Source organism: Hipposideros armiger, unplaced genomic scaffold (genome assembly GCF_001890085.2).
Source record: "Hipposideros armiger isolate ML-2016 unplaced genomic scaffold, ASM189008v1 scaffold_39, whole genome shotgun sequence".
Taxonomy (NCBI): Eukaryota; Metazoa; Chordata; class Mammalia; order Chiroptera; family Hipposideridae; genus Hipposideros; species Hipposideros armiger.
Window position 1 is genome coordinate 924,462 of NW_017731389.1, and position 13,394 is coordinate 937,855.

The 13,394-nt window shown below is 34.7% G+C and overlaps 1 protein-coding gene across 2 annotated transcripts in view; it reads right to left on the reverse strand.

Moving 5' to 3' along the window:
* REEP3 (receptor accessory protein 3) overlaps positions 1–13,394 on the reverse strand; it is an 84,945-nt gene that overhangs the window by 49,145 nt on the left and 22,406 nt on the right. For both annotated transcript variants that reach the window (XM_019638384.1, XM_019638383.1), the window contains exon 2: positions 1,467–1,539. In XM_019638384.1, the coding sequence (XP_019493929.1) occupies positions 1,467–1,539 (73 nt within the window). The remainder of the gene's footprint in view (positions 1–1,466; positions 1,540–13,394) is intronic.

Here is a 13,394-nt window from a genome sequence, read left to right on the forward strand (position 1 = left end):
TTCTGATTGATGTGTATATACTTCAATTCAAAATTAGTTTTATATAAAATAAAAAACGACAGCAGAAGTTCAATAGAACGGGTTAGTTATAAAAAGTTCATAGCCTCCTCCCCCTGCCAAAACACCCTAAAGAAATAAAGAATCATCACCTAATCTTTGATCATTTGCTCAGGCTACCATCTGAGATCCCTAAAAACAACAGTGGCTATATACGCTAAAAAACTGAAAACAGGTACTCAAATCCTTGTACATGAATGTTTATAGCAACACTATTCATAACAGCCAAAAGGTAGCTAAACAATCCAGATGTCTGTCAATGGATGAATGGAGAAGCAATGTTGTATATGCATGTGGTAGAATATTATTCAGCTATAAAGAGGAGTAAAATACTGTTACATGCTATGATGTGGATGAATCTTGAAAACAGGCTAAGTGAAGGAAGCCAGACACAAAAGGTCACCTCTTCTCTGATTCCATTAACATGAAATATCCACAACAGGTAAATGCATACAAACACAAAGCAGTTGGTGGTTGTCAGGAGCTAAGTGGAGGGAGTAAATACTTAATAGGCATGATGTTTTATGTTGGAGTGATAAAAATATCTTGGAATTAGAAGTAGTATTTGCACAATATTGTGAATGTACTAAACGCTGCTGAATTGCTCACTATGAAATAGTTAATGCTATGTGAATGTCACCTCAATTAAAAGAGAACCATAGTTACTCATGTACAGTTATCTCAGTAATTTCTACCCACGTTGATTAACCACTAATAAACTATGCTTCTACTGGTGTCTAGAAATTTACTTGATCACAAATAGTAAACGTCGGTGGGGAACACCATCTACTATTAAACAGTATGGATAAAATTGGGAATGAGAAATTACAGAAATGTGTAAAAAATAAAAACAATTAGTGAAAGTAAGAAAAAAAAATTTAAGGAATAGGGATGTGGAAACTGAAAGAGAAGAAACACTGAGGTCTGAAGAAGAAATCATTACAAATAGAATCTGATTCAAAAGGAATAAAGATTGCAATTGTCAGTAGTGAAGAGGTATCTGCATATTTGAATTAATTAAACATGACAAAATACCTATGAAAGAAGGAAGAGGTTTTGGGGACAGAGAGATATAGTCTCAGTGTGCCTACAATTTATAAGGCTAAAAAACAGACAATTCCCCAACCTCTTATTGTACTGGAACTTACAGACCAAATGAATAAGAGATATCCAATTACCCATTTGAGAATACTTATTTAAATGTGAACTGACAGTGAAATATTTTTGACACTCCACTTTGGAAATTATACTCAAAATTAGTTTAAAAAAAGACTAATTTCAGAACTTGATAGTTGTATCACATTTTTAACCCCAAACATTATCCAGCTGTTTCTAAATAATGACAATTTTTCTAGTCTTGTATATGATGGTATTATATTAGAATTAATTACTCATAAAACTGTACTTACATATTCCTTCACATTTTTTGTTTTCACAGCTTTGTATGAATAATATGCAGGATACAGCATTCCAAACACCAATCTAAAAGTAAAAAGTATGAGAAGACTAATCAAACAATGCTTTTAAACTACTCATGAAAATATCACCTAACCAGAAAAGTAGAAAGTACATGGAAAACACATGACAGTGTAAATTTGTATGAATGCAAATTTGTGTATCAACTAAATCCACTCAAAACAGCAAAGTGAAAAAACACTTTTTTTAAAAAACAAAAGACAATTTCAATATTCCAGATACAGTTTCATGGACAAAAAAATTTATTTAAAAATTTTATTTTTAAAAATTGCCATTTAAAACAATTTTTCTCATTGCAAAAAATATTCTGTGGTTCCTTGAAGAAGAATTGGAAAATGTAGAAAATCGCGGAAAAATAAAATTGTCCCAATCCTACCAGTCAGAGACAACCAGACACTTCAGAGCTGTGAAACAATATTTGATGTACTTATTACAATATGTATTAAAGTAACTCTTTAAGGATTTATAAAATGACTAAATCACAAGTAGGACTTTTTAAAATGCCATGTTATGACTATCTCACCAAATCCCAGATCCAAGTATTCATATAATGAAAGGACAGACTCTGAAATGGCATGACACTGGATATAAATGGCTTACAAATGGCATTTTCACATAATACATGACAAAATTTTTTGTCCTCAAATATTCTACAGTATTATTCTCAGTATCATCATTACATTCCACATTGAGCTTCCTAGTGTTTATTTAAATAATAACGTATTTATAGGTGTTTGGTTTTCTAGGTTTTTGCTATTGCACATAATACTGCGAAAAACATTTCTGTGTATATTGATATTCACTTCCTGGTTATGATGTCCCTGGGCGTTTGGTATGCTCACTGTTACTGGAGCATTACTGTTGATTCTAGGCCCTTATTTGTCTATTTGATATATTAACCAATATTTTTCTAGGTTACTATTATCTTTTGATTTTGTTCATGAAGTTTGCTGAAATACAGATTGTATTATATTTGCTAGGGCTGCCGTAACAAAATAGCACAGACTGGACTGGGTGGCTTAAACAACAGATATTTTCTCAGAGTTCTGGAGGCTAAAAGTCCAAGATCAAGGTATTGGCAGGTCTTTTCTTCCGAGGTCCCTCTCCTTGGATTGCAGATAGCCACTTTTTCACTCTGTTCTCACTCGGTCATTCTTTGGTCTCTGTGCGTGTTCTAATCTCTGCGTCTTGTAAAAACACTAGTCATATTGGATTAAGGCCCAAGATAAGGACCTCATTTTAACTTAATTGCTTCTTTAAATACCTTGTTTCCAAATATAGTCACATTCAGAGGTATTGGGGGTTAGAATTTCAACATAAGAATTATGGGGATGACAATTCATATACATATTGTATATTTATGAATTTTATATTAAACGTTTCCATATATATTAAGCCTTTCTAATACTGACGGCAAGTAAATATCTACCGTATTTGCTGGCGTATAAGACGACTGGGCGTATAAGACGACCCCCTAACATTTCCACTCAAAATACAGAGTTTGTTATATACTCGCCGTATAAGACTACCCCCTCTTCCGCACACCTTCCACACACCAAATAAAAGGTAAAACAATATCAGATTTGATTTCAACATTTATATTTATATTCAAATGCTTATGACATGCAGGAAAACTGTCACAAGGCTGTATGTAATCAAACATATACATAAATCGCGATTCGCGATTTTGCGCTATCATACTGGGTGTATGGTCGGCTGTGTGCGATTTTGCAAGTGTGGTAAAATCGCATAACAGCAAAATCGCATAACAGCCGAGCATACACCCAGCAGCGCTGCTGATGCCTGAACGGTATGTGGAATGAAGTGGGCGGGCATCGGGAGGCCACTATGGCACGGGGCAAGCACTATGGGCAGTCTATCTGAAGTGTACCTGGCGTATAAGACGACCCCCCACTTGGAGGCATATTTTTCAGGGCCAAAAAATCGTCTTATACGCCGGCAAATACGGTACATGTCTATATTTTTAGTTCATTCATAGTTGTTTTTTTGAGGGGGTAGAAGGGCAGTAAATCCCTGGTGACTTTCCTGTCCCTCACAAAGCTAAACGCTGGCTTTGGGGCTAATGTCACCAGGTCAGATGAATACCAAGTCTTCTCCTGCTGGAGATTTTATTGTTATCAACTGGAAGCCATATCATTAACAATCTCTGCATTGCCTAATAATACTACCCTGTGAATGCTACTTCATCACATGCCAATCCCAGATGCTAGATATGTCATTTTTGGCTGTGCCTGAGAGCCTAGGGCTTTTCAATTTAACACAGCCCCCCACATGCCCTAACAAGGCACAGAGGCTTTCCAGCTTAGTGACTTCTAGGAAGGCTATTAACCTTAAGAACAAAGGTGTAAACAAGAACACAACTCCCACCCAGGTCTGCTCTGTGTTCACCCTCACTGTGAACTGATGACACAGGTGTAATCCCATAATAAGCCATATTAATAGTTACAGTTTACATGTTTAAGTTAATAATTTCAATCCACTTTGTATTTCCCTTAAGGATTTAGATACAATCAATGCAATATCTTCCACATTCCCTTATACTTCAGTACCAGTGAATTTAAATTCAACGAGATTCTTCAGTTCTAGCACTGGATGGATCTTTGACTCCTCCCATCCCTTCCACAACACCCACCCACTTTGTAACCCAGTCCTGTTGGGTTTTCCCTGGTGAGAGTCCACCCACCCACCATACTCTTTCAGTTTCAAACCAGTGGCTTATAATACATACATTTAGGCTCATGTTATCTCATCTGACTTACTGAATAGTTTCCCAACACATGCCTGTGGCTCCCACTGTCAGATTAATCTCCCTAATGCACTGGCAAAACTGCCTCCCTTTAAAAGACTTCGGTAGCTGGCCTCCTCACCCTCTTGCTGACAAGCCCCGGTGGGGGATCATCAAATCATAATCTGAAAAGCACTACTTTATATAAACCACCTATTCCAACATGATTTCTTCAATATGCCTCTTATATTTCTATTTCAATCTTGGAATGTCTGCTTCTTGCGTGCAATGCCTCCTACCCTCATCTTTCCTCCTCGCTTTTCTTTTCTTCCATTTTTTTTCTTGGTTAATTAATTCACTCCCCCCCAGCACTCCTCCATAGACTTTTAAATTACTTTTATTTTGAATTTTAGAATTTGTCAGAATTAGTCATTTTGCCTTTAGCATATTCTATTTTAGATTGCTTGATGTATTTTTTTAAGAATATAACTGACTTCCAAAACAGATAATTTTCTCATGTAGGGTAAGGATTTGGTGCTAGTTGATACTATGCATACAGGTGCTTTGCCTTTATTTTTAAACTTCTGTATTGAATAGAACCAGTCACACAATATCCCTAACACCTAACTTTTTTGTAAGAGTAGAAAACAATAACGTATTTCATTTGGAACATGGGAAAGATTAAATGTCTTAGTGAATATTGGGACCATTTTTAAGGACCGCCACAATTAATATTATAATTTATTACTGCTCCAATGTGAATATTACTGAGTAATTTATTACTAATGTGTGTAACATTTTATTGGGGTTTTTTTGGTTTATTTTATTTCTTTTAATGTTGAGTCCTACTGTAGATGTTTGCAACCTGGGAGGTCGGGCATAAAGCCAAAGCATGAGCACAGTGTATAAAATCAAATAAAGTTTATTTTAGAAGGCCACACAGAAGATAAACTTAGGGTTTATAAAAGAAATTATTTGCTACAAATAAAATTCACCTATAAATTTGAATACTGTTTCAGTTATAGAGGCAGGAAGAAACAGTTACTCATTTCCTCTTAGTCTTAGTTTTGCCGAAAGAGGAAGAACTGTGCCAAAATACTCATGACACCCTACCTTCCCACTAAGGTAAAGTTGCCTATGTGAACACTGGCTATATTGAAAAATCTTACACTATTTAAAAAGGAAAGAAAATTTATGGGAATGGAGTAGTGGAAATGGTCCTTGTTTCATTTTTCATACACGGGAAATACTTGAATTAGCTATTTTCTGGACAGATGTTTAGGCACAATGCATCCTTCATCAAAATTGTTTTTAGAGAATAATAAATAGTATGTTCAAAGGCATATCTCAGAATTAACTAGTAAGTGTGTTCTCAATACTAGAGTAATGTTATAAAGCATAAAAGTTATCAGCATCATTTCATAAAAAATTGATTAAAGCTTCTTTTTGTGCTTAAGATCCCAAAAACAGCTTACTGTAGAATTTTTGGAAGATGTAGAAAAGTATAAAGACAATAAAAATCACTAGTAATTCCAATACCAAATGAACCATCTTTCTTTTTTGTTAAAGGTGTTTACATACACACACACACACACACACACGTAAGTATTCATTATAATTTTCAGCAAACTTTTCACAAATCTGATATTATCATTCTCTTAAATGCTTTAAAAAACTTACAAAAGCATCAAATTATAACTGAGAAACAAAACTGATCAAGGGTTAATTTACATTTAAACAAGTTAGGAAGCACTAATTCCAAGAATTTAAACTTTCTTTATCTACTATTTTTGTTATTCTTTACAAAAACGTATCATAAAAAATGAAAATAGAATAGAAATAGAAATAGAATAGCATTAACACAATAAATCCCCCTATACCTATCACCTAGTTTTAAGAATTATTAACAGTGATCCATTCTTAACATTTTGGTATTATATTTTCCAGTTTTTTTCTATATTTTAAAACAACTTAATTAAAGACGATATTTTCAAAATATATTTCATAACATAATTTAAGCATAATTAAGTGACATCTCAGAGCATATAGATTTCTATCTTGCCCTTTCACTAAATGTTACATTATGATTTAACAACTACATAGTATAACATTTGCTCATGTGGATGAAAATATTCAAATTGTTTCTAATATGTCTACTATTTTAATGCTTTGATGAACAATATTTCTATGATTACTAATAATATCAACTATATATCAACATTTTATACTAGGCAGGATGTTAAGCATTTTCCATAGACCACTTCATTTCATTCTCACAATAACACTTAGAGACAAGTGCTATTTTTATATCTGTTTTACAGATGTGAAGACTGAGGTTTGTATAGAAGTTAAGAAACTAACCCAATGTCATACAGCTTGTAAGTTTACTGGCTTGATTCAAAGCCAGGCACACTCACTCCAAAATACATACTGAAAAACCTCTGTTTGTTTCCTAGTAACATTATCCTAGAATTGGCATAACTAGGTCAAAGGGCTGAAATTTTGAAGGTTTTTGATATATATCGCCAAACTGCTCTTTAGAAGAGTAACAATAATTTACAAGGAATGTATGAAAATACCCATTTAAAGACTTTTAAAAATAGAACAAGGAAAAAAAAATGTCAAAAGGGTGAATGAAGTAAAGCAAGAGTCAGTAGGTATTTTTTCAACAGAGAAACTAGGTTCCTAAAGTAAGATATGGGTTAGAACAATCATGCAGTGTATAAACTGCTACTAAAAGAAAAAAATCCAAAACATTAGAATGACATTAATATTTAATTTTTGAACTATTTTAATTTCTCCTAAAATTGCCTCTAGACTACAAATTCCCTCTATAATAATATAAAAATTTAAATTGTACTTTATTAATAATAAATATAACAAATAGTTTATAGCTGATAATAAACTACCTAAAACTGATATGTAATATGATCATGCTCATACAGAAGTTCTTTGGCAAATTCTCTTTACTCTGCTGCTTTCAGAATCATGGCTGCCCCAGCTTCCTGGAATCATAATTACGGTATTCTATTATACGGAAAGATAAAAAAAACAACTTGATGAGACCAAAAATTAACTAAAGCGGGATAGCTAACATTAAATAAACTATTGGATCAAACATCAAAATGACAAAAGACAGATGTACCAGGATCATTAGGATGAGTTCATCACAATTAACACAGATACCACAGACACTGTCACAGAGCAACGCGAAACCCAACACTCCAGGTCCTTAGCACAGAGTAGAAATCCCCTTTGTCTGGAACCAGGTTAAACTAAAGACTGTCTGAAACCAGTGAAATTTACATAGAACAGCCTGGTGTGAGAACGGAAACATGCAGAGATCTTCCCGCTACTTCCATTCCTGTGGCCCAGAAAGAGATTGCGAGTCCTTCACTGCACTCTTTTCTGCTGACCCCTGGTTTCGGAATCCTTGTCAACACAGCACCATGAAGCTCAAATCAACAAAGGACAGGAGCTGAGAAGACTTATTTGCGATTTTTGCCATCCTTGTTCTAAATCTTTATTCCTCTAGGAATTTGGATCAAGCTTACCACTAGGTTATATTCCTAAACTATTATACCTATCTCCTTTGAGGGAAAAGCCACTTTAACTGAGTTGCTTTTTTAATATTACATCCTTGTTTTTTCTTTAAGTATATTATAAGAAATTACCATATGAAACCCACAGCTATAACTACCAGAGGGAATAAATGTGTTAAGGGCATTGTATATTACTTGTCTATTAGTGTGCCTACATATGAAATTTCATCTCTGAGACTTATTATGGAATTCAGTATAATGCAAAGCTTAGCTCTGAGAAAATGACGCCATTCTATCAGATAATAATTACATTATTCCCCCACCCCTCGGAATGCCAGGAAGCTCATATGATAAATCCGTTGTTCAACTATATCAACTAGGGTGGGCCTTACGATCGGCATATTTATATTTGTATTCACCAGATTTTGATTTTCTACTTTGATTACTATTATTTTTCTAGTCTTTTCTTATTTTTCTTTATATTTCAACATATACCATTGGCAAAGGATTTCTCAAATAAATCGAAAGAATATAACAGAGCATAAGTAGTTAAAATGTAGTAGTCATTGCAATTAAGCACAAAGTTCAACTCCAAGTTACCAGAGAACCATGAAAACATTTTTTTAGTTTAGCTAGCTGAAATGGGGAACCACCGGTGGTTCCCCAACTTACTGCACATCAAAATCACCTAGAGAGCTTTTGAATACCATTTTTGTTGTTACTCATAAATTTATCATAGGTTAATTGAAACAACTGAATATGGTAGAGAAGGCAAAGTAAAAGTCTTCTCCCATTTTCAAACCATCTATTTTCTCAAAGATAAGCATGAAAGCAGTTTCTTTGATATCTTACAGCAGCGGTTCTCAACCTGTGGGTCGTGACCCCTTTGGGGGTCAAACAACCTTTTCACAGGGGTCGCCTAAGACCATCGGAAAACAAAAAGATATTTACTATGATTCATAACAGTAGCAAAATGACAGTTATAGAATAGCAACGAAAATAATTTTATGGTTGGGGGTCACCACAACATGAGGAACTGTATTAAGGGGTCGCGGCATTAGGAAGGTTGAGAACCGCTGTCATACAGTAAAACAATTTAAAAAGAATAACAAAAACAGTAAATACTCAAAACCTCATCATTTCCTATTTGTTTTACTATATTTTGCTATGCTCTTAAAGTTATTTACATCTGTACTATCTGTATGGTGGAAATACTAAGTATGCTGTGTGTATCTCTTCCCAGCTCCACGTTCAGTGACATCACATTGGTAGCTTGAAATAGGCTATTATTGCAGGGAGTATTTACGCCATGGAAATTAGCAAATGATATGAATCAGTCCCCTTTTCCCCAGTTTTTAAGCATCACTGGCACACCACTGCCTATACGAGTACGTGTTTTAGTCAAGGGAAACTACAGTATATTTCTATCATGAGGACAAGGAAACACTATATGTAGAAGAAATTCACAGAATAGAATGAAATCAAAAGGCAGGGGGTGACCAGGTAGCTCAATTGGTTAGAGCATGGTGCCGATAACACCAAGGTTGCCGGTTTAATACCTGCATGGGCCACTGTGAGCTGCACCCTCCCTAAAAGTCAACTATGCCATTGTAGCCTGAAAGCAATGTGTAACCAATGACCATGGCTGTTCCTCAATAAAAAACTAAAAAATAAAAAAAGGCAGGCTATTATGGCATCCAAGTTTATAAAGGGCTTCATGCAAGATGAAGAGAAAGATGGCAAGAGGGCAAGAACTATGATACCTGTATCATAGTTCACGTCAATTCTGTTTGAATATTAGGTCTCTAATATCAACACTGAGTCTAATGAATTTTAAAAACAGAATCAGAATCTTAAACAATAAGGAATCCTAAAAATAGTCTGTCTTATTACAATAGTTCTCTGACTTTTTTTCCAAAGCAGTATTTTTCCTTCAGGGAAATCTTTCTTAGGAACCTCAATAAATAAAGAGACAAATGCAAATTAATAAGAGACAAATGGAATTAAGTTGTCCTTAAAAGAACTTAATTTCATTGACCATAGAATCCTCTGAGGAATCCTAAGCCCTTGAGAACTATTTAAAAAGCAACTTCTATAACATTCTATAAACGGTTCAGTAGCTCCCAAACCTGTCTGTGTATAAGAATTAACTGGGAATGAGAATCTTTGGAAGTGGGGCCCAAGAATTTTACTTTCTGAATTCTCCATCTTCAATGAACTAAAGTGTGACAATATCATACTTACTTTGGTTTATGATTAAAACTTATTATGATTAAGCAATCGACATGTTGTCAGTATGGTAAGCTGGTTTCACTTTAATTGAATTTTTAAAAGTAATGTGAAAATGACTATAGTTATCTTGACTTTCGCCAAACTCTGTCCTTACTTAGACACTAAAATAAATGTAAGAGATCATACCAGAAAATAAAGTTACATAGAGTAAACTCAAGTGACAAAGTTCAATAAGTTTTTAAAAATAAAATTTCTGCCTGTATGAGGCCAAATTATTACAACTGGTGCAAGGTCCAGTGATAACCGACGTTCCTGTGTATATTCTTCTTACATGAATCTTTATGCCAGTGTTCAAGCAGCCATCATGTAGCAAAAGTCCATGCATGATGACTGTCAAAATAATATGTAACTTTTCTTATATAAATTTTAAGAAACAGATTTGTTGCTATGTATCTCTGCTAGTAGAGAACTTCCATTCAGTAAAACAACAGTTAAGTGGCCTTAAAGAAAAATATGAAAATTACATACAGGAAGAAAAAATCAAACCCACGAGAAAAAACCCAAATCCTGAATTCTATAATCGATGATACAAGTTTAAAACTGCCAAGAAGAGAAAAAGACAGTAAAAGTTCCTTTGAAAGACTTTATACATGTTTTAATTATAGTCACCAGGAGCTACGAAGCGTGGAATTTTCATGTTGTCAGAACTAAACTTCAAAGTTTACTCCAGAGCATCTAATTTCTACTGTGAAAGGAAAGCTAAGATAAAACTAGGGGAATGAAATGAATCCACAGCACATCAGGCTGGACTTCATGAGCCTTTCACTCTCTTCCCAGTCGCATCCCATTCCCCACCACCGGGGCTTACTATGTGGTAGACCCAAACCAAAGAAAAATGTTTGAAAATAATGCTGAACTCGATATAGAGTACACTCTAGAACCATGGGCTACATACCCTTGAAATACTCAAGTAACACCGTGTCTTGTGGGTGAAGTTCCACAGAATGGCTCACACAGCTAAAAGAAGATGATGGTCCCCACAATCTACAGCATCCCCTAGTTTTCCAGGTGTTATTTTTCCATTCTGATTTGTCACTACAAATAAGAAACTCCTAGGTGGGGTAGGTGTTATTGTTCTATTTCTATAGATGATAAAAATGTACGGCTCAGAGAGATTAAGAATCTTATGAATTGAAGCGCTCAGCAAGTGCTGAAGCCAAAACATAATACAGAACTTTTAATTTCAAAGCTTGTGCTCTTTCCTTTACACCAAAAAGACTTTGTACTTCATACAATGTATAACTCATAGCATGGAGATCCCCATTTTAGTAGTGAAGTCAACATTCAGAAGTTATATAAGTAATTGGAATTGTGACCTACCAATACCACTGTCATATTCAATAAAAAGATATGAGACCCATTTTTTGATTGAGTGAAAAGTCTACACAGAGGAATACCCACAGCTTTACTCAACATTCACACAATCTTCAATTCCTATCAAACTGGTTAGGTGGCTATACTTGATGGAGCTAAGAATTACTCATATCATCTGACCAACCCCTGCTTCCTGAGTCATTCTTAACTCAGAGGAATTGTTTTCTTTATTTCACCCTTAAGCATAGGATCAGTTAAAACCCGAATTTATCATTAGCTCCATCAACACTGAAGATAATGAAAGTGCAGTTGTAATCTAAGGTTTAAAAACCATCTAAGGTTTTCTTCTGGTGAAGAAAAAAATCACACACAAACCACTTTTGAAAATGTTGAGAAAATTTTCTCTTTTAAAATACATGCCTCTACACAAATAAAAAGATGAGTAAGATAAGCCATTAACCTGGGTTCTCTCCTGTTTTGTGCAATTCATTCAGTACCACACGACCACACGAAGTGAACTTCCCTGAACTGAAGTCAGATTCTAAAATCTCTGCAAAGTCTTCCCATTGGACATTCAAACCTACTGTGCAATCCAAGCTACAGTCATCTAGTCACCTCACAGGCGAGCGCAACAATTCTTTGCTAGACTCCACCCAATCTAAAGTGAATTTAACATTCTGCTTTCAAATAATCTTTCAATTCCTCTCCATTACATAAAAACAGTGGCATACTATGTGCCAGGTACTGTGTCTTCTAGCACAACAGTGAACTCATCACTGCTTTTTAATTAAAACTATGACTTGGAAATCAAAACATTCTATTTTATTTTCATATTTCTTAAACCACTTCCTTCATTTCCTTTGTTCACATCTTATTCTAGTATTTCCAGTATCTCCAACTCAGTCACCTTTTCTCATGCCACTCCCTAGAGCTAGAACAATCTCTCTCTTTATGTTGAGAATGCACCCTCTTTTCATTGGCACCTTGCATGAAACCTTTCATTAATGAGGCCCAAAGAAGGGTTGGGCTCCTTATTTTGTACAGCAAACAAACAATAACAGAAATTAAATGACAAAAAAACCCCAACCAGAACATAAAAATTAAACGTTGTAAAGGCATTTAAAAATATTCTCTAAGTTCCTACTCTTGAGATGGTCAACTGATTAAATGTCTAAGTACTTTTCTTTGAACAAGGAAATCAGAGAGGTAGGAACTTAATACTAACTTGGGACAACTCACCAACGGAAACATAAAGCAAACATGCGCCCCAAGAGCTACACCGCCACCTAATTTAATTCTGGTATCAGTAATTACAGCATAAAAAGCCAGCATGTTGGCTGGTAGGCACTACCAAGCCCTCTGTCTCTTATGAAACATCACTGATTGTTTCATGAAAATCAGTTTTGGATGACCTTACTCCCACTCTAAAGAAATGGTACAAACTCCACCAATTTTGATTTTCCTGTTTTTCTCCCTAAAACAAATATAAAAGTGATTAAACGAAGGGCAGGTGATCTACCAACTGAAAAGGGGTGTTAAAATTCCCCATCATGAGGAGACTTATTCTCTGTTAAGGAGACTGAAGAGAAATGACAGTTACATGCGATGTGGGATCTTTGATTCAATTCCACATTAAAAACAACAACAGTGCAGCTACATAAGGCATTATTAGGGTGACTTGGGCAATTTGAATTTAGGTGTTAATACCAATGTTATATTTTTTAGGTGATAGCAGTCTTGTGGCTATATAAAAAATTGCCCTTGTTTAGGAGACAGAGTAATTAAGACTGAAAAGTCATAATGTCTTATGTCTTTTCTTGAAATGTACAACCATTCAATTTGCAGGCCAAATTTGAACAATCTCAACGTAAAAAATTTAATAGTATAAAATAAAAAAACTAGGAAGCTCTAATTCTTTCTCCAAAGATATATAAAGAGGATGGAAATGTGGTTCAGCATTACATAAT